Source organism: Ursus americanus, chromosome 4, assembly GCF_024610735.1.
Source record: "Ursus americanus isolate L20-20 chromosome 4, mUrsAme1.1.p, whole genome shotgun sequence".
NCBI lineage: Eukaryota > Metazoa > Chordata > Mammalia > Carnivora > Ursidae > Ursus > Ursus americanus.
Window position 1 is genome coordinate 91696109 of NC_142130.1, and position 22623 is coordinate 91718731.

The 22623-nt window shown below is 43.6% G+C and overlaps 1 protein-coding gene across 2 annotated transcripts in view; it reads right to left on the reverse strand.

The window, feature by feature from the left end:
• The window catches only part of VPS26C (VPS26 endosomal protein sorting factor C), a 130014-nt gene that overhangs the window by 68309 nt on the left and 39082 nt on the right, over window positions 1-22623 (reverse strand). The window contains exon 8 of one of the 2 annotated variants that reach the window (XM_045813485.2): window positions 6754-21449. The exons of the other annotated variant lie outside the window; for it this stretch is intronic. Within the exon in view, the coding sequence (XP_045669441.1) occupies window positions 21367-21449 (83 nt within the window). The 3' untranslated portion in view covers window positions 6754-21366. Of the gene's footprint in view, window positions 1-6753; window positions 21450-22623 lie in introns of those variants that run through there. 2 annotated transcript variants of the gene reach the window in all.

A 22623-nucleotide genomic window follows, 5' to 3' on the forward strand; every position in this document is an offset into this window, starting at 1 on the left:
CTTACTTCAAAGGCAAAAGAGAATAATTTCCTATGTGTTTCTGCAATTTTTTTCTCACATGGTCAAAAGATTTTAGATTTGTTTTAAGTTCTAATGTCAAACTGTCTTGTATCCTAACACTTTTCCCCCATGGCACACTTTGTAAGAGGTAGGCCTTCTCTGTCTCAAGAAGCATCTCCATGTTAGGGCAACCTAACCACCCAGAGACAGGTCATTAAGCAGTCTAGAGCAGCTGCCCCTGACAGAGCCAGAGATATTCCAGCATGCATTTTCTTGGCCAGGCAGCTGGTGTGAGCCTTACTTTGTAGAAAAGGGCCTCAGATGGCAGGGAGATGAGGAAAGGAAAATGTGCAGAATGGAATCTACTGCTTGTCTCAAAGTTTCTATTGCTACGAACCAAAGCCTGTTGAGCTCTGCCAGCCTGGGGACCTAGCCCTGTGAAAATGGCATGCCTATCTCTGGTGTGAGCAGCTTCAGAGACCTGAGCTGGGGAGGGTGAAGAAAGAGGGAAAGTGGGGAACCCATGGCTTGGGGAGCTGGCCCTGGTGCTTGATGGCCTGCCCTGCTTTCCTTTCTTCTCACTGACTTTCTCAGTGGCCTCCCAGTGTCCTTCTCCCTCCCTGCCTTAAGATTCCAGGACAGGAGCTCTGGGCAGTGGTGGAGCCTGTGGAGGGAGCAGCCCAAAGTTTGTTGGGAAGAGGAGGCAGAGCCAGACTGGGACAGAGCTGGGATGAGGGGGCAGGAGGGAAGAGCCTGTAAGTCACTGCCCTGATATCAAAGATAAAAGGGGACAGCACACGGGGTGAGACTGGAGCTCAGATAAAGTAGATGCAAATGCTGGAAACTCCTTCCATGGCTCTTGCCAGTTGTCACCACACCAATCCTAAAAATAGTCCCCTTAATCCTGAGGAAGCAACTAGAGGAGAAATGGACTGTGTTTGTTTCTAAGGCTTTCATATATGTTAGATTGGCTGTAGGGTGCTCTGTGGTTCTTGCTGGTTGTCACTGACAAATCTTCATCTGTTCATGCAGTGGAAGTAGCGAGAAGTGGCTAGATTGTCACTAAATGCCTCTGGGTTAGCACACCCCCAAAAATGACAGCATACAAACACAGGAGCTTTAAAATGAATGAAACCCACTAACATCCAAACACCGGGGCTCCTGACTACATGATATGAGAATAGTATTGCTCTCCCCTCTGTTTTACTGCGGGGTTTCCTCACAGCCTGGAAGTCGCTAGGGTATAGTGGGAAGAGTCTGCCTGGAAGTCACTAGGGTATATTGGGAAGAGTCTGGATCTTGAGTGGAGTAAATGTGAAATTTAGTGTCCGGCCAATGACTTCTATTTAGTGAGCATCACCCTGGGCCTGACATTGGGCTGAATATGTTACGCGGCTGATCCCAGGACCACGCAAGGTGGGGGACATGTCTGAAACAGAACGCTTTCCTAGGAGGCACTTAAGCACAGAGTATCCTTCCAGGTGTCTAGCTGATGTCATAATCAGTCAGTGTTCACAGGGTCCAGGAGAGCCTCTGTGACTTCAGCCCCTCAATGGGTTGAGACCTTAGTCCTCCCTTAGTGGTTCTCAGCCATGGCCACTCACGAGAATTCCTGGAAGCATTTAAGCATCCTATAACCAGGATCCCCAGCACAACTAAATCAGACTCTTTAGGGGTGACATCCATGTTATAGACTGAATAGTGTCTCCCCCAAATTCACATGTTGAAGCCTTAACCCCTAATGTGACTTTATTTGGAAATCGAGCCTTTAAGGAGATAACTAAGGTTGAAGGCAGCCATAAGGGTGGAGCCCTAACCCACTCCAAACTGCTGCGTCCTTATGAGAAAGGGAAGCGACCCCTGGGGATACACACATAGAGTAAAGACCATGTGAGGACATTGTGAGAAGGCGGCTGTTTGTAAGCCAAGGAGAGAGGCCTCAGGAGAAACCAAGCCTGCCGACTACGTAGTCGGGGATCTGGGACTTCCAGCTTCCAGAAGTCTGAGAAAATAAATCTCTGTTGTTTAAGCCAACCAGTCTGCGGTATTTTGTTATGGCAGCCTGAGCAGATGAATATAATCGGGCATCAGCATTTTCCTTTTTCAAAATGACCTTGACACCCCCTGGACAGAGGAAAGGGTGACAGACAGAAATGTGAATGTATACAATATGTGAATCTATACAAAATTGATACTTATAGTTGGTATCAGATATCAGAACTATATGTATACATGTAATAAAATTTTATTGGTTAATGTCCATAAAAGATAGTCAACCTTAAGCAGAAATAAGAACAATATATTGTTATATATAAGGGATGTAGAAATAAAATATATGCCAATGTCAGCAAAAACAAAACAAAACAAAGACACAAAATAACTTTGGCTATTCTAGGTCTTTTGCATTTCCAAATACAATTTAGAAGCAGGTTATCATTTTATACATAAAGTGGTACTGGGGGTTTTGGGATTGCATTGAATCTACAATCAATTTGAGGAGAATGAACACCGTAACCATCTTGATTATTCCAACCTCTAAACATGATCTATCTCTCCATTTATTAAGATCATTTAAAATTTCTCTCATCAATGTTTTATAGTTTTTACTCAGGTCTTTCGTATCTTTTATTAAACATATTCCTAAGTATGCTGCATATTTTGATACCACTGGAACTGCTATTTTTAAACTTCATTTTCCAAGTGTTTTTTTTGCTGGCACACTAAAATATAATTTCTGTATATTGACCTTGTATCCTGCAACCTTGATAAATGTTCTTATTAATTCTCATAGTATTTTTTTGTTGTTGTTCCTTAGATCTTCTGTGTAGACAACTGTGTTTGCGAATAGAGGCAATTTTACTCTTTCCCTTCCAATCTTATACCTTTTATTTTTTGACTTACTGCATTGGCTAGGACCTCTAGTATAAGACATTCTCACTGTTCCAGTTTTAGGGGGAAAGAATTTGGTTTTTCATCATTCAGTATGATGTTAGCTTTGGATGTTCCATAGATGCCCTTTATCCAGTTAAGGACGTTTCCTTCATATTCCTAGTTTGTTGAGAGTTTTAAAAATCATTAATGTAGGTTGAATTTTGACCATTTTTATTAGTGATCACATGCTTTTTCTCTTCTACTCTGTTAATGTGGTGAATCACATTTAATAAACCCTATTTATTCATGATGTATATATTTCTGTATTGCTGCATTATATTGGATAATACCCTGAAGATTCTTACCTCTATGTTCATGAGGTTTTATCAGTCTGCAAATCTCTAGCTGGAATGTCTTCCTCAGGATGTGGTGTCAGGGTCGACCTCATAAAATGAATCACAGAGTGTTGTTTCCTGAAAGAGTTTGTGTAATATGGGTACTATTTCTCTGTTAGGTGTTGGATAATTTGGAATTTTCTCTGTGGAAAAGTTTTTGTTGTTTTGTTTTTTATAGAGAATATATTTAATATATACCAGACCATTCCAATTTTCCATTTCTTTTTGTCAATTGTAGTAATTTGTGTCTTTCAAGGAATTTTTCCAGTTCATCTAGATTGAATTCATTGGCATAAAGTTTTTTTTTTAATATTTCTTTATTGTCCTTTTAGTATCTAAAGAACCTATAGGTACTTCTTCATTCCTGCTATTGGTGCTATTATATGGAAGACACACCAAAGTTCTCTGGTTATGGAAGACTCGATGATGCCTTCCGATTATTTTACAAGGTAAAGCTCTTCCCAGAAAATTATCTCCTACCATCCAAAATGACTTCTCCAAGGCCAGTTTTTCATACTAAATATTTACGTTAAAGTATCAGGACCTCCCTTCATCCTCTCGTCTTGGAATCCATTGCCTGGTCTTGATCTCATTACACCCACCACATCTCATGAGTTGCTCAGCTGAGAGCTTCCCTCTGGAGCTCTTGAAATTGGGTGGAGCAGTTAGTGGTTCCTCTGAAGAACCAGGGAATCATACAACAGAACCACCTAGTCTCTTGTTAGGCGCCACGTAGGAAAGTACATTCTAGGCTTTTACATTTTTCTCAATGGCAGTAAAAAAAAGTACACTGCTTGTGAGTATAAATGTAGTAACTAGTAAGACAAAAGAATTTATTTTTGGATTACAAACACAAATTTGGAAATTCTCAGGCCCTCAACCTCTGATTTCTAGTCTCTCTTACACCGGAGTGAGGTCACAGGCCGAGAAGACGGGCCGGCTGCTCGGCCAAGGGGTCCCCAGCACAGTGCCTGCCCCACAGTGAGTGAGCAACGCAAAACTGCTGCTGAAGTCGCTCTTGCCGCACCTGCCCCCTCATCGCACAGGTTGAGGGAATGATCATGACCACATTTACCCAGCTCCTTTTATGGGCCAGGCCCTGTGCCAAGTGTTTGAATCCTTCACAGTAGGAGTTACTGTCCATATTTTACAGACGAAAGATTTATCTTTCTATTTGCTACTGAGGCAGACCTGGGGATTTACATGCAATTACTAACTCAATATGGGTTGAGCTAATTTAGGTTTTAACTTTGTCTGTTTTTCGAAACAATGGCCAATTCAACTGTACTAACCACAGGTTGGTGATCTCATCAGATTTCTTGAGGCCCTGCTTTTCATTCCCCTATTCAACAAATATTTGTTGCATACCTGCTCTGTGCAAGGCCCCGGGAAACTTAGAGAAGCCATTCATGTTCTGCAGGAGGTGGGCCAGGGGAAGGGTCGGAAAAGCTTGTTTCCCTCGAAAAGGGCGAGGTCACAGAGCTCTCTGAAAGCACCGTCCTCAGTGAGTAAGGCCCTGCAACAGGCCTTGGGCCTCCAGCTGGCTGCACACGGGAGTCACAACTTGGGCTTTCTTCTCAGTAACTGAAGTAGTCAGATTGTGGACTCTGGGTTTTAAAGGCCCCACCCAGGTACTTCCAACATGTAGTCAAGGTACAAGAGCAGGGCACCCGGGGGTAAGGTATTACAGACATTGGCCAATTGGACAACTGAGTTAATCATACGTCAAGCAGGCCTAGGGAGAGCTTCCCCTTGGAAGGGGACCTGGTTACTTCCCACCCTGCAGTCAGGCCCTAATCGGGGAGTAGCAGTGGCTGAGAGTATCAGCTCCAACACTCCCCACTAGGAAACCTGGTGCAAATTACACTGATTTCTCCGTGCCTGTTTCCTCATCTATAAGGAGACATAAGAATACTCTCTTCACAGGCTTGTGAGAATGAAAAGCTAATACGAGGCACCTATGTAGTAAGCACTGGATGAGGGTCAGCTGTTATTGTTATAGACAATAACTCAGACACGAGAGTCTACCTCTCCTACCTTCAGACGCTTTCAAGCAAAGCAGAAGAAACAGCCCTCCTTAACTGTCCTCCCTGAGAGCCTGCGAGGCTTCATGTGGACATAGGCTCTCCTGCCTGGTGTGGACTGGACCAGAGGTTGCAGATTTAGGTGTAATGGCCTGGGCCTAGGCACTGGAGGGCTATCCTTGAGTCCCCCCCCAAAGGCTCTCAGGGGTGAATAATCTCTTCTTCTTGGGTCTCAACCCTAGCTCTTTGTTTTTTAAGTGCTTTCTGAGCCTTTACTCCATTTACTTTTTTTTTTTTTTTAATTAATTCTTTTTAGAGAGAGAGGTGATGGGGGGGGGGAGCAGAGAGAGAGGGACAGGCAGACTCCATGCTGAGCACGGAGCCCAGCTCAGGGCTCCATCCCACAACCCTGAGATCATGACCTGAGCCAAAACCAAGAGTTGGACGCTTAACCAACTGCGCCACCCAGGCACCCCTACTCCATTTTCTCGTGTTTCAGGTTTATACACATCCCAGGAAAAACTGTGTGTTTTAATTTCCTCTGTAATGTGAAAATTATCACAGCATAATTTCCTTACCTTAAAAAATTTGGGGGGTGGGTGGTGCCTGGGTGGCTCAGTCAATTAACAGTCTGCCTTTGGTTCAGGTCATGATCCCAGGGATCAAGCCCCATGTTGAGCTCCCTGCTCAGTGGGGAGTCTGCTTCTCCCTCTCCCCCATGCTTGTGCTCTCTCTCTTGTTATCTCTCTCTCTCAGATAAATAAAATCTTAAAAAAATTTTTTTTGTAGATTCTTTTTTTCTTAATCTGTGCCACATACGTATTTGCATTTGTGTGTATACATATGTACATATATATACCAATTTACAGTCCCACCAGCAGTGCATGAGAACAATCATATATTTAAAATTTTTTAATTGTGTTTGTTTAAAAAATAAAATGCATGGATAAGGGAAACATTCAAATACTACAGAAAGTAAGACAACTAAAAATAAATAAGAATATGTTCTTCTGTCCCTCTACCCTGATCCCCTGTCCCTGGGAATCCACTCCAAAAGTTTATTGTGGATACTTCCATATCCATTTCATAGAAGATAATGTGTGCCATTTTCCAAGTTACACAAATGGGATGATTCTGTACCTATTATTGTATACCTTGCTTTTTTCACTTTATAATATATATGATTTTTCCATATATAAATACATACAAATCTAGCTTATCCAATTTAACAACTCTCTAGCGTTATATCAATATTGATGTAACAAAATCTATTTAACTATTTCAATTTTCATCAAATTTGGAAATTTTTCAGTCATTAGTCATGCAAATATATTACTGCTCCCACTCAAGACTTTTCCAGGACTTCAGTGGTAAGTAGGATAGACCACTTGATATCATCCCACAGGTCATGAGGGTCCTTCTTCTTTCCTTTCCTTCTTTTTCTTTCTTCCTTTCTCTCTCTCTTTTTTTTTTTTTCTGAAGATGTAGTTGGCTTTATTCAATGATCCAGGAATTAGGCAGCATCCCTTCTAGTAAACAGGTGCTCCCTATTTGATTTTTTTAAAGGATTTTATTTATTTATTTGACACAGAGAGAGAGAGTGCATGCAAGCAGGAGCTGCAGAGGGAGAGGGAGAAGCAGGCTCCCCACTGAGCAGGGAGTCCGACATGGTGGTCAATCCCAGGACCCTGGGATCATGACCTGAGCTGAAGACAGATGTTTAACCGACTGAGCCACCCAGGCGCCCCCATTTGATTCTTTTTTATGTCTTCAATTTCTTTCCTCATCATGTTCTGTTTTCTCATAAGTCCTTCAGCATATAAATTCCTTGTCTGCTAATTTGACCTTCTCTGCCAGTTCTGGGTCTCTGGATTTTGACCGAGTTTTCTTCTGTTTATGGATCATGTTCTTCTGCTTCTTGGAGTGTCTAGTAATTTTGATTGGATGCTAGGTATTGTGTATCATACTACTGAGGGTCTGGAGTCTGTGGCTTCCTTTAAAGAGTGTTGAGTTTGTTTTGGCTGACAGTTAAACTGCTTGAAGATCAACTTGAGTCCATTAAGACTGTTTTTAAGCTTTGTTGGGATGGGTTTAGAGTAGTCCTGCTAATTATGCATGATGCTTCTAGAACCTTCACTCTGGCTGGTTGGAATTCACATGCCTCCCAGCACTGTGTCAGCTCTGGAAACATTTTGACTTACAGATAGCTGGTATTTCCTTGCCTTTTGGAGTTTCACTGTACATATATATGACTAAGTTTTCAGCAACAGGTTTAAGGGGACTCTTCAGATTTCTAGAGTTCTTTCTCTATGTATCTTTCTCTTCTACAGTATTCTGAATCTCAAATTCCAGCCACTTATATTTTGTCCAAATTTTTTTAGATTTTATTTATTTATTTGACACCTGGGCATCCCTAAAACACTTTAATTTCTTTAAATTTATGTCTGTTATACTTTTGAAAAAGGGAGATGATAAATCATGGAAACTATCACAGAAAAATGGAAGCTTAAAGGAGAACAAAGAAAGCAAGAGAAAAGATGTGATTTCATTTATAATTTAGGTGAAAATAACAAACATCTAGGAGTGCCTGGGTGGCTCAGTTGGTTAAGCGTCTGCCTTTGGCTCAGGTCATGATCCCAAGGTCCTGGGATTGAGCCCCACGTCAGACTCCCCACTCAGTGTGGAGCCTGCTTCTCCCTCTCCCTCTGCCCCTCCCCCCTGCTCATGTGGTCTCTCTCTCTTTCTAATAAATATAACCTTTAAAAAAAAAGAAAAAAACATATAATTCATAAATGAACACTATCTTATTTACATTTTTAAATTTAAAATTTGAAAAAAAAACCATTTTATTATATCAAACAATTGATTTAAGCTAAGAGGTTAAAGAATACATGGCAGGTGTTTACAGATTATTTATTATTTTGTAATACTGCTTAGCAAAAACGCACACACAGAAAATTTAGTTATGATGGAGTCAAGCCAGGTTTTAGGCTTATTTAGTGTTCCTTGCTTGTTTCAACGTGATTCATGGACAACAAGTTCTTTGTTTATCTCCCTGAGTCATAAATATTTTGTATCCTTAGTTTCTATTGTGAGGAAATTTTGTAACATAGAGCCTGAACAAGCAATGTTTATGAGGCCATGTGACTGGCATTACCATTTTTCTTTAAATGAAAAGATTCTCACATATCTGATTTCACACATTTCTGAATCAAAGAAAGGGCTTATATAATTTTGTTCCCACATTTCTCTTAATACAGAGAACTTATGAACCTTTAACTTTCATAGACACCATGCTTTTTTACCCCCAAACTAGGGGTCTTAGAACAATGGCTGATAAATAGTATTGCTTAATAAATACATTGCATAAATGAAGAAATTAATGAGGCTGAACTTTTCATGAGTTTATTGGCTACACACCTTTTTTCCTTTGGTGAATTGTATATTCATATCTTGACCTATTTTCTTTTGGGGTGTTCAAATTTTTCTTACTGATCTGTAAGAATCAGTAACATTAATGATATTAATACCTTTCAAGTCATTATGTCATAAATATTTTTCCTAATCTGTCTTTTAGCTTCAGAAATGTTTATGTACTGAAGGTTTTTACCGTCAATATTTTTCCTGGTGACTTTTGTCCTTGCTGTCATACTGTAAAAGTTTTACCATACAAAAATTATATTTTATCTGTATCTTCTTTTTTTAATTTTAATTTTTTAAAACTTTTTAAAAAAGATTTATATATTTATTTGAGAGAGAGACAGAGAGAGTACAAGCAGGGGGAGAGGCAGAGGGAGAGGGAGAAGCTGACTCCCCACCAAGCTGGGAGCCTGACGTGGGGCTTGATCCCAGGGCCTAAAGATCATGACCTGAGCTGAAGGCAGACGCTTAACCATCTGAGCCACCCAGGCACCCTGATATACCTTCTTTTTTTAAAGTTTTTACTTAAATTCCAGTTAGTTAACATACAGTGTGATATTAGTTTCATGTGTGGATTTTTCACTTACTATATCTTCTGGTATTATTATGTCATTATTTTTTTTTAAGATTTTATTTATTTATTCGACAGAGATAGAGACAGCCAGTGAGAGAGGGAACACAAGCAGGGGGAGTGGGAGAGGAAGAAGCAGGCTCATAGTGGAGGAGCCTGATGCGGGGCTCGATCCCAGAACGCCGGCATCATGCCCTGAGCCGAAGGCAGACGCCTAACTGCTGTGCCACCCAGGCACCCCTATTATGTCATTATTTACTTTCACAGTTTTATATCTTTGGAATTTACTTTCTTTTGAGGTGATTATTGGCAATATGATTTTTAACACAACATAATATTTTCAATTCTTCTGCAAGTGACATTTTTACTTAGTGTTCCTTGCTTGTCTCATATACTAAATTATTTATACACATGAGTCCAATTATGGCTTTTATATTTGTTAAATTGACCTGTCTCTTTTTTTTTAATTAAAGATTTATTTATTTATTTATTTATTTATTTATTTATTTATTTGACAGAGATAGAGACAGCCAGCGAGAGAGGGAACACAAGCAGGGGGAGTGGGAGAGGAAGAAGCAGGCTCATAACAGAGGAGCCTGATATGGGGCTCGATCCCGTAACGCCGGGATCACGCCCTGAGCCGAAGGCAGATGCTTAACGACTGCGCCACCCAGGCGCCACTGACCTGTCTCTTTTGACACAACTACTGTGCTGTTATAATTTTTGTATTTTTTAATACTATTTAATATCTGGTTTGGTATTACCTCTTATTTTTTCCTTCATTTTTAAAATGTTATTGAATATTCTAACATATTCTTCCATATGAACTTAAGATCCACAGAAAATATTACATTAAGATTTATATTAGAATAATGGAACGCCTGGGTGGCTCAGTCAGTTAAATGTATCCTTAGGCTCAGGTCATGATCCCAGGGTCCTGAGATTGAGTCCCGCATCGGGCTCCATGCTCAGTGGAGAGCCTGCTTCTCCCTCTGCCTGCTGCTCCCCCTTATTGTGAGTGCTCTCTCTCTCTGACAAATAAATAAAATATTTTTTAAAAGATTTATATTACAATAAGGTTAAATATGAAAAATTTTAAATTAATTTGGTAACTGATATCTTTATAATTAAGTCTTTCTATATGCTATACATAGCATTTATCTTAATTTTAAGAAGTATTCCTAAATAATGTTATATAGATTTCTTTAAAAATGTGTCTTATTAATAAGTTTTGTTAAAATTATTCCTTGTATTTTATAGTTTGTTGCTATCATGAATGGAAACTGATAAAATTTAAATTTATCAATGTTTCCCTCTATTTTTTGGAAAGCAATTTTTGTATATATGTAATGGACTATCTTACTGAATTGCTTTTACAGTTATAATCTTTTTTAATTCAGTTGACTTTCTAGGATTTCCAGGTTTTTGATAATAGTATCTGCTAATAATGATAACTTCATGTCTTCCTTTGCAATGTTCATACCTAATACAAGGAACAGAAACTCACTCAGATTAGCTCACGTGGAAAACAAAGTAATTTGTAAGGATACATTCAGACAGGAAGGCAAAAGCTACATGTATCCAAGGAAGTCTAGGGACTTCTATCTTCTGTGCCCACTCCCTCGGTCCCCTTGGTCTCCTGTGTGCTGTGCAAATGCGTCTACATCCCTTTCCCTAAGCATGAACCTAAAGAAGGGCTCTGGGATTGACTGATCACTGTCACCTGGAACTGCCCTCCTGGGCTATCCTAGTTCAAGTACCTGGTCCAATCAGTTCAATCAGATTAAAAGAGTTTGTTTTATTATAAGTATATATAACCATCACTAAGAGGCTTCCTTAGCGAACCCCTCTTTTTTTTATCTTACTGCATTGGGCAAAACTTCAACAGAAAATTTGAATAATTACTTGGATAGCTGATACCCTCTTGCTCTAAAAATTAACAAGGTATTTCCAACACTTTGTTATGCAGAGTATTTCCTACTCATTTTTATAAATCTATTTTATCACATTTTTAGAATTCTGTATTTCCCCAGTTTAATAAGTTTTTAAAAATCAAAATAGAGGGGCACCTGGGTGGCTCAGTCGTTAAGCGTCTGCTTTTGTCTCAGGTCATGATCCCAGGTCCTGGGATCAAGCCCCACATTGGGCTCCCTGCCCCGCTGGGACCCTGCTTCTTCCTCTCCCACTCCCCTGCTTGTGTTCCCTCTCTCGCTGGCTGTCTCTGTCAAATAAATAAATAAATAAAATCTTTTTAAAAAAATCAAAATAGATGCCTTGAACAATTGGTTTTTTTTGAATATATGAATATAGACACAAAAATCCTCAACAAAATACTATCAAACCAAATCTAGCAATATATGAAAAGGATTGTACACCATTGACAAGTGACACTTGTCCCAAGGCTGACTTAATACCTGAAAATCAATTAATGTAATAGACTATATTAATGGAATAAAAGCCAAAAACCGTAAGATCATTTCAATAGATGCAGAAAAAGCATCTAACAAAATGCAACACCCTTGCATAATAAAAATACTCAACAAACTAGGTTTATATGGGAACTTCCTCAACCCCATGAAAGCATCCACGAAAACCCCACATTTAATATCATAGTTAATGATGAAAGACTGAAAGATTCTCCTAAAATCAGGAACAAGACAAGGATGTCTGCTCTCATTATGTGTATTCAACATTGTACTAGAGAATCTTGCCAAGGCAATTAGGTAAGAAAAAGAAATAAAAGACAAAATTAGAAAGGAAAAAGTAAAACTAATTCTATTTGCAGAGGTCATGATCTTGTATATAGAAAATCCTAAGAAATCTACTAAAAAAACCTTATTAGCATTTAATTAGCCTATTATTAGTAACTAACCTATTAGTAAATAATGTCAGCAAGATTGTTGGATACAAAACAATATATAGAAATCAAATGTATTCTATACATTAGTAATGAACAACTTGATATTAAGAAAACAATTCCATTTACAATAACATCAAAAATAATGAAATACTGGGGCACCCGGGTGGCTCATTTGGTTGAGGGTCTGATTCTTGATTTCAGCTCAGATCATGATCTCAGGGTGGTGAGATCAAGTCCTGTGTTGCGCTCCCTGCTCAGTGGGAAGTCTGCTTCCCTCCTTCGCCCTCTCCCTTTGCCCCTCCCCACATTCAGGCTCTCTGTAAAATAAATCAATCTTTAAAAAAAATAGTGAAATACTTAGAAATAAATTTGACAAAAGAAAAGGAAGACTTGTACACTGAAAAGTATAAAACATTGTTGAAAGAAGTTAAACAGGGTCTAAATCAATGGAAAGGCATCTCATGTTCATGGACTGGAAAACTTAATACTACTACCATGATAATATTCCCAAAATTGATACAGATTCAGTGTAATTCTTATCAAAATCCTAGGCAACTTTTTTTTTGCAGAAATTGACAAACTGGGGGCGCCTTCGGTCCAGGGCATGATCCCAGGGTCCTGGGATCGAGCCCCACATTGGGCTCCCTGCTCTGCTGGGAGCCTGCTTCTTCCTCTCCCACTGCCCCTGCTTGCATTCCCTCTCTCACTGGCTGTCTCTCTCTGCCAAATAAATAAATAAAATCTAAAGAAAGAAAAAAAAAAGAAACTGACAAACTGATCCTCAAATTCATTTGGAAATGTGAAAGACCCTAAACAATTTTAAAAATGAAAATAAAAGTTGCAGAACTCACCGTCACAATTTCAAGACTTACCACAAAGCTACAGTAACCAAGACAGTATGGTACTGACATAAGAATACACATATAGATTAAGAAGAGAATCCAGGGCCCAGGAACCCATACATTTATGGTCAATTGATTTTTTTACCAGGGTGCCAGGACAATTCAATGGGGGAAAAATAGTGTTTTTGACAAATGGTGCTGGGACAACCAGATATCCAGAAGCAGAAGAATGAGGTTAGATCTCTACTTCACACCAAACAAAAAATTAACTCAAAATTGTTCAGAGACATAAATTTAACAACTAAAACTATAAGATCTTGGGAAAAAAGCCATAGGAGTAAATCTTCATGGCCTTTCGATCAGGCAGTAGGTCCTTAGATATGACACCAAAAGCTCAAGCAGGAGAAGAAAAAATAAACTGGACTATGTCAAATTTTAAAACTTTTATGCTGCAAATTATGTATTAAGATGGTGAAAAGACAACCCACAGAATGGGGGGAAATACTTGCAAACCATATATCTGAAAAGGGATTTGTAAACAACGTACAAAGAACTCTCATAACTCAATAATAACAAGAAACATAATCCAATTAAAAATGGGCAAAAGATCTGAACAGACATTTCTCCAAAGATGACATACAAATGGCCAATAAGCCATGAAAAGATGCTCAAATCATTAGTCTTTAGAGAAATGAAAACCAACATCATAATGAGACACCACTTCACACCCACTGGGATGACTACAATAAAAGAGATGGACCGTAGTAAGTGGTGGTGAGGATATGGAGAAATCGGAACCCTGGTGGATTCCTGGTGGGAATGTAAGATGGTGCAGCTGCTTTGGAAAACAGTCTGGCAGTTCCTCAAAAGATTAAACAGTCATATGACCCTGAACTTCTAACCCTAGATGATCTAAGAAGAATAAAAACACATGTCCATGCAAAAGCTTGTATGTGTATGTGTGTTCATAGCAGCATTTTTCTTAATTGCCAGAAAGTGGAAACAGTTCAAATGCCTATCAGCTGAGGAATAAACACAATACGGCACAGCTATGCAATGGAATGTTATTTGGCAATAAAAAGTAATGAGCTACTGATCCACATTGCAATGCAGAAGAACCCCGAATACATTATGTGAAGTCAAAGAAGTCAGTCACAAAAGGCCACATAATATATGATTCTATTTATATGAAATGTCCAGAATAGGCAAACGTATGGAGACAGAAAGTAAATTACTGGCTTCTCAGGGCTGAGACTGGCAGTGACTGACTCCTGATAGGTTCAGGATTTCTACTGAGGGTGAAGAAATATTCTAAATTTAGATTGTGGCAATGGTTCCACAATTCTATGAGTATACTAAAAACTGAAATCGTACAGTGTGAATGGGTCAATTTTATGGTAAATTATATCTCAATAAAGATGTTAACAAAAAGTGCCTATCTTTTGGATATGACATAATCTATATGATTCTATCCTTTGGTAGATGTTGAAAATTTCCAAAATAAAAAGTTAAAAAATATATCCTACGGCACCCATCAAGATGGTTTCCTTCAACCCATTAATGTGATAAGTTATGCTAACAGATTTCCTGGTATTGAACTGCCTTTTCACACCTGAAACACACCCCCCCTTTCTGGTCATGATATATTGGTTTTTTAATACACTGAGAAATCAACTTGTATTGATAAGTGATATAGTTTTATGGGTTTTTTCCCACTTTGTCAATGTTCAGTTTTCCCTTCTTGTAAAACTTCTGATATTTGTCAGTTAGGCACATGACCACACAGAATAATGTGCTTCTTGTTTCTCTGCAGCAATCTGTGGCCATTAAGTTTTTGATTGTAAGATATAGGCAGAAGTGCCATATGGCAGTTTTAGAAACCATCTTTAAGAGAGCTGGCACCTGGCCTTTGCCTTTTTTTCACCCTCCCCCTTCCCTCCACCCTGCTTGCTGGAATACAGATGTAATGGCGGGAACTAGCTGTTACTGTCTTACACCATGAAGACAAAGTGGCACCATGAGCCAGAAGTAGCCTGGATCACTGCTGACATCAACACTGGCTGACATGCCAACCATTTGCATGAGTCTTGTTTAAGTCCCTCCAACCGTGGGTCTCCCCTCACTCACAGCTAAATCTGATTCCACCTAATAGGTCAGATTTTTATAGTAGGGCTACACTGGCTTCATAAAATAAACTGGGATGTTTCAACTTTAGCAGCAACAAATAGCTGAACTATCTGATCCTTGAAGCTGTGATAGAAACCCACTCTACAACTGGAACCTTTGGTACCTTTCTTGGCCCGGCACCTTTTTAGTGCCATTTCTTTGCCAATTTTTTTCAGTTTCTTCCAAAGGCTATTATTTTTTTCAGGTAGCCTGTATTTTCTGGAGTCATTTTGCATTTTATTAAAGTTTGCAAATTTATTAGCAGGGGACGTACATGCTGTAATATAACTTACCAGGCTTTTTATCTGAAGTTGTTCCTAGTGTTATATATTTCTTTTTCTCTCTTTGTGTTTAGTTTGTTCTATTAAAGATGTGTCCATTGAATCAGTCTTTTCAAAGCACCAGCTCATGGACTTATTTATACATTTTCCAATACTTCTACTTTCATGTCAGTTAATTACTGCTCTTACTGTCATTCTTATTTTGTCCTTGCTTTTCTAGACTTTTGGGTGCCTAACTCATTAGTTTTTATTCTCTCCAGTATAATAAAAAACACACAGGGCTATGAATTATCCTCTGACTACAGCATTGGCCACAGTGTGAAGCTCTTTGCCAAATAGTATATATTCATTTTCATTAAATTTTAAAAGGTCTGCAAGTGAAGTTTTGGTTTCCTTTTTGAAAAATATTATAAAATTTGCAAGTGGTGGGGCGCCTGGGTAGCTTAGTCAGTTAAGAATCTGCCTTTGGCTCAGGTTATGATCCCACGGTCCTGGGATCCAGTCCCATACTGGGCTCCCGGCTCTGTAGGGAGCCTGCTTCTACCTCTGCCTCTGCCTTTCTCTCTCATGAATAAGTAAAATCTTTAAAAAAAATTTACAAGTGGTTATACTGAATCTGATTTTCCCCTTGGTATTAATTTCTCATTTTACTGCAATATGGTAGACTATGTGGCCTGGGCAGTTTCTACTTGTTAAAATTTAATTGAGATTTTCTTTCTTTTTTGGAAGACTGTAAAACTGATTTTTGCATATTTTCCATGGATTAAAAAATATACGTATTTTCTGTAAGACATAAAGGAAGACAGTGGTAAACACTTTAGGAAGTAAATGCTCATCTCTTAAATGTATCTGTTTTTGTGTACTGGGTTTTAATACGTACTGATATTGAAAACTATTTTAAAACCAAAATGAATACTTGACTTTATTTCTCTGCTTTTTTCTACCACCTTTCCACAACTAAGTCTGAGCATATCCTTTGCTCAGTGCATCAGGAAGCAGTATGTCTAGGCTGCTGGCCCAGCCTCCTTCAGGTGGCCCAATCAGTGGCTGCTCATCTGAAACAGGACGGCTGGTCCCATCACTCAAGACCCAGAGGTGATGGTTCTCGTCCTTGCCCCCCAGATGGCAACCCCCAAGAAAGGAAGTGGCCACATCGCACCTAGTGGGGCTCTCACTGAACAAACTCTGCCTCAGGGAACTCCAGCTTCCTGCCCCTGGTAGACGTTGTCAAGGGAACCGAACAGAGGCATCACTGGAGGAAGTGACAGGGGATGCTGATCATAGGCAAACCAAACATTTCTGTGTTTTCTGCCCCCTTGGCCTTGGTCAAGCAGGTGCTCCTCCCTATTTGACCAGAGTTTTACAGACACAGATTATGTCTGTGTACTTTTGTCTTTGTACTTTTCTAAGTACTTATCACCTCCAGAGTATTTCTGGTATGTTAACATGCAAGTTTTCAGAGGTAAGGCTGGGTTTGGATATGAAAAACCTCACAACATTTAGAATCCTGTCTACCTGGATTGGGGAGCAAGGCGTCCCCATTTTACCAGCAACATTCACAGGAAAGCACAGTAGGGTATCAGGGATCCTCACTGAGTTTTCATTCCCGTTTGCCTTTACTTCCTCTATCATCTGCATATTATGTAAGTGTAGCTGGATCAACTTTGAGTCTACACATTGGGTGCTCTTAGGTTTCTTAGTAAAGTCACATTCTCTGAATATTTCAGCCACTCTGACAGTCTTGATTATAAACATCCTTTGGTTGTCACAAAAGAGAAGACACTGACCCAGAAGACTGACTCTCACCTCCACTTCTTAGACCCACATGCATAATTTTTTTTCTACCCACATGTCTAGTTTTGACCACCTTGGGGTTACAGAATTGTTTGTACCCAAAAGTGCCCTTCTCTTCACAGAGCATTTCCCTAATTAGTTCTTCTGCTTTGTGATTTTTCACCTCCACATCCTGAGCCCCAATGTCTGTTAGCTTGGATAAGCCTTACCGTGGAGGGATTCTTCACACAGAACGTTCTCCGACCTCATGGACAAGCAGTGGGAATTACGAAGAGTGGCTTTGGCAGCAGTGGTTCATGACTGCACAGCTGCCCCACGAACAAGAGCAAGTGCCCTGTCGGCAATGGCTATCTATTCGAATTCTCTCTTGGTATGGGAAGTTGGGGTTCTTTGGGGGGTATCGGGCCAGGAATCAGTGGAGCCATGTGGGTTGGGCAGGTCACAGCTCCTCTGAGCTTGCTTAGCTATGAAGTGGGGATAACAAAACCCCCTCAGAAGGCTACTGTGAGGTCATTACTAAAGGACATTATAGTGGTCTGAATTGGTCTAGAACATTCCCTGATATTTTCACTGTCCATAAAAGAAATCAGGATTAGAATGTGATTTACCTTGGACTTTTGGGGCTTTAGACTCTCACCTCATTCCTAAGCTGCGTCCAGCTGCAAACGATTTCCTGTCTCATGATTTCATCTTCCTTTGATTCACCTCCTCAGAGCTGAGGCAATCGCTGTGAACAAAGGCAGCGGAGCCCTTGGCCCCCCGCAACAGCTATGGCTGCATGGCCAACGTGTGATGGGGAAACGGGAAGCAGCAAGCAGGAAAGCATGTCGCTGACCCGGCAAAGTGGAGCCCAAATGAAGCGAGGCGAAGGTGGCCGCGGCTTTGGTGCCGGCAAAACTGGACCGCGTTACACGAGCTCCCCTGGACGGCCGGCAGGTGTGTGGAAACACGGACAGGTGCCTTCCATCGATGACGAGCCCTCAGCAGGAACGCGGGTAGCCGCTCCCCCCTCACCGGATTCCCGCACCGTCACGAGACGTACGCGGCACTTAGAGCACGGCCCGACCCCAAACCACCACGAACGCTCGCGTAGCTCTTGCTCTCGCTGGACCCAAGGCCGTAGCGGGTATCTCTTCACACGCCAGTACCTTGGAAGCCCCAGAGCTGGGCTCCCCTGGGCCGGGCAGCGCATGACCCCCCACCCCCACCCCAGCAAGCCCGTGGCAGCTCTTCTCCCAAAACAGACCGAGAAGGGATGGACCACAGCTGTCTTCTCAGGACTCAGTACGGATACTTGTCTCTGGGAAAACCAAGAACTTAGTTTTTTTAATTGCCTGACTAGTACCAGTGAAAACCAGCCCACTTTCCTTCCACTCCGGTCACGGAAGTTCTTCTGGGTGGGGCTGGGTCCAGCTGGGTCCTGTGGCCACTGGATGGGGGGCAGTGGTGGCTGCAGGGAGCACCGGGCCTACACCCACCCTGACATTGACCAGCTGGCTCCAGCAAAGTCTGGACCCCTGAGAGTCTCAAAGTCATTTCTCGGCCCAGAGGACGGTCATGAAGATGGGAGTAGTTCTCTGTTCTGCACGCACGTGCACCTCAGGCTCTAGGAGACGCTAGGCCCTGGTGTGGGAGCTCTGACCCTTCTGGTCACAAGCCCCGGGGCGGGGGCTGGGCTGCCAAGACCCCAGCAACCCGGTGGCCTGAAGACAAGTCCCCTCCTTTCTCTCTCCTGTGACAACCCTGGGCGGGGAGGTGAGCTGTTGTGCTTACACAATGTTGTGGGGGGGGGGTTCCTGCTTCTCCGCCATCCCCGATGGCGTGGAGCTCTGGCACAGGCTGGGACATAGGTCCTCCTGGTCCAGCCGTGCAAAGGGACCCCTGTCCTTGTCACAGGAGTACACCTAGCAGAAAAGGAGTCGGAAATAAGTCCCTAGCCAGGGGGCCGTGGGTTCATGGAAGCACAGCCTTATTTCAGAAAAAGAAGGGGGAATCTGAAAGGGATGGTGGGATTCCAGATTGCAGCAACCTGCCGCAGCCCAAATCCCTGCCAGCACGTGGAGGTAATCCTACCCCCCCAAAGTTTTAACAGGATGATTCAGACTCGGACTCGGGGCTTAGAGACTCCAATGAGGGAAGCAGAAGTAATGCCAGGGTTCTACTTCCCAGCAGCCACCAAGGCAGGCAGGCTCAGGACACCAACTGGGCGAATTCCGGCACCAATGCTTCGGCTTTTTTTACATCTTCTTTCTGATTTACCTCTTACCTTTACTCTGGAGCTTACAACATGGCCGAGAATGGGAGCCAGGCCCCATTTCTGCAGGAGCTCTGACAGCCAACGGCATTTCCCAAACAATATACTGTTACGGATTCACGGTTCAGACTCCTTCCTTCCCCTCCCCTTCATGTCCTCTCGCTCTGATGCGAGAATCCGACAACCCTGGGCCTCCGACAATGGACGCCCCCCCCCCCCCCCCCCAGCCAGCAAGGGCAGCCGCAGGCTGGTGGCGGTCCGAGAAAGCCAAACATCTGTGTTCATAACAACCGATGGGAGGTGTTGGCCAAGAAGGGGAAGGAAATGGCCAGCCTGAGGCCCTTGTCTGGGCCACTCAGGATCGAATGAAATGAAAATGAAAGCAGCCAGGGTGCTGGCTGGTCTTCAGTTAATAGTCGTTCCCTAAGCAGAGCACTCGTCCTATTTATATCCACAAAAGCAGTTTACTAAAGAAATGACAGAGCAGTATACATCCCAAACCTTTGCTCAAAATTCTCATTTAGCTTTTTTTCCATTAAAAATGATTTCTACCTTTGAAATGTCCCAGAAAGTATGGCCTCTTTGTTTCCTGATACTCCGAACACATCATCAAAGACAGATAATTATTAATGTCACGTGAGCATAAAAGGAGATTTATAAACCAGAAATGTATTCTCTGGGAACCAAATTAGAAATGACTCAGTGAGTAAGTTGTATCGGTTTCACTGGTGAAGCCCTAGAATAAAGCAGTGCCTGAGTCAGGTCTGTTCGCCTTCGGCGTCACACGTCACCGGACGCGGTCCCAGGACGATGGCAGCATGGCCGGGGCGAGGGATCATCAGCCCGGCGGCCTGGCTCAGGCCCGCCCAGGCGCACGCGCTGTCAGGGGGGCCGAGTGCGTGCGGAGCACACAGCCCAGGCGCAGGCGCAGTCAGGAAGGCCGGGGGCCTGCCGAGCACACAGCCCAGGCGCAGGCGCAGTGAGGGAGGCCGGGGGCCTGCCGAGCACACAGCCCAGGCGCAGGCGCAGTGAGGGAGGCCGGGAGCCTGCCAAGCACACAGCCCAGGCGCAGGCGCAGTGAGGGAGGCCGGGTGCCTGCCGAGCACACAGCTTATTTCGGAGGCCTCAGTGATTGTGGACCAACAGGATCAGACGGAAGCGATGTGCTGCACCAGGCTTCCACACGCTGTGAGCCACGACGGCTTCACCTCGGGGGCAGGCCGAGTTCGCCAAGTCCAGGGCATCTTCCCAGCCCCTCCCGGGGCACAGAAGTCTTCACCTCCTGCCCTGGGCACGTCTCCTGCCATTCAGAACCCACCCAACGACTAGAGGTGCGGACAGTCGCGGTTTCCTCCTGTGACAGCCAGGGACGCCCTGCTCCAGCTCCCTCAACATTCTGAAGTCATCATGAAAACCGATCAAAGAGCGACAAACAGAGCGGGGAAATGCTACACGGTTCCGGCGGACGCCGCTGCGCAGCCTCCTTGGACGGGGTCTACACACACCGTAAGCAACAGGCGGCTCGCCACGTCCCGCCAAGCCACTTTCTGCCAGGAGTCGCAGCTACACCCACTGGCCAGGTGGGAGGGTTTCCTGGGTCCCCAGGACCTCACCGCCCAGCCCAGCCACGTGCTCTTACAGTGTCACTGCTCCTGAAAAGGGCAGTTAAGTCAGGAGCCGGAGGAAAATTCTGCTTTCTGCGAAGGGATCTTGCCAACAACAGTTACAAAGTCCCGATGAGTTTGAGAGAACAGGTCTGATGAGAGGTGCCCACTGGAAGCAGAGGCCTCGAGGAAACGGGGAACAGCAGTGACTGTGATCGGAGGGCTCAGATTCATTTCTGATACAGAAGCATCTCGAAAATAAGCCGATGCTGCCGGCCCCCCCGCTACACCCTGCACAGCTTCAGCGGGAAGTTCTCGGTGATGAGGTGATCCGCGTGCAGCAGCACAACGACGTTCACCTCAAATTCTGCGGACAGAAAGACGCGCGTCACGCTCCCTGCCCTGCGGCAGACACCCCACGCCGACGGCGCCCCAGCGGGAGCAGGCTCCCAAAGGTGGGGGGCGCCCCGTGCCGTGGGGGTTCCGTATCCTTGACCCACGTACAGCACCCTGGGCCTCCGGGGGAAGCGGCCGCGGGGAGAAGCGGCACTGGCCTCTGCCCGCCTCTGGCGAACTTTCTCTAAGGGAACGTGTCTCCTCACCTTGGAACAGGAAGGGGTCGGCTTCCCAACCACACCTCCCTTGTCCTCTGTCTTTACGAGAGAGAATCTTCTAAGATCCCTTCTGTTCCTTCATACTCTTTTGCTTTATTTTTATACTTTTGACAGTTCTTAACGGAAGAGCCCAGCCGCCTGGGTACATGTCTCCCGCCCCAAATGAGAAACAACGTCCAGAAACCGTGCAGTTTACTGCTGTTGTTTGGGCAGTGGTTCATTTACCCGAGACACCTGTTTACACAACCTTCTCTTGTTGACAAGAGGGAGGGGTGAGCAGGGAGTTTCGGGAGAAGGCCTAGCACCGAAGCAGCTCAGCCCTGTGGAAGGGGCCCCGGTGGCCGGAGTCCTGAGGACAAAGTCGCCATGTGTGGCTGGCTTGGCCATGACAGAGGTGTGCCCCAGCAGCACCAGCCCACTTCTTTGCTCACTTTGACAGTCGTCACGGCACTAGATCGGCCCTCTGGGATTCTGGTCCCCATTCTCTGCCACCACTCCCACACCCACCTCGCTGTTCTTCCCTGGAGGGAGCAGTGTGGCTGGGTGCCCAGCAGGCACGCAAGGGCCACGCTAGGGAGCTGGTGCTGGCTTTCCTGATGGCAGAGCAGCCATTCCGCCCGCGGAACCCTAGACTCTGGATGGGTTCCGGCTGGAGGACGGCCTCGGCCTGACGCACACTTAAGTCACATGAGGTCAGCACCAGCACAGGTGAAGGGGGCACATGCAATTCTGCTTATAACTCAGGACGTGGGGCTCGCTCCCACCTCCCACCCTGAGACTCAGAGCCTGACCGCGGCTGGCCGCGTGGACAGGAGCCCCAGGGCCCACCGATGGCGCCCTCCCTCTGCTGTGGGCACTCCCAACTAACAGTATCTGTCGTGTGGCAAGCCCCAAGCCAGACAAAACCCAGGATCAGGCCCAAGGAGC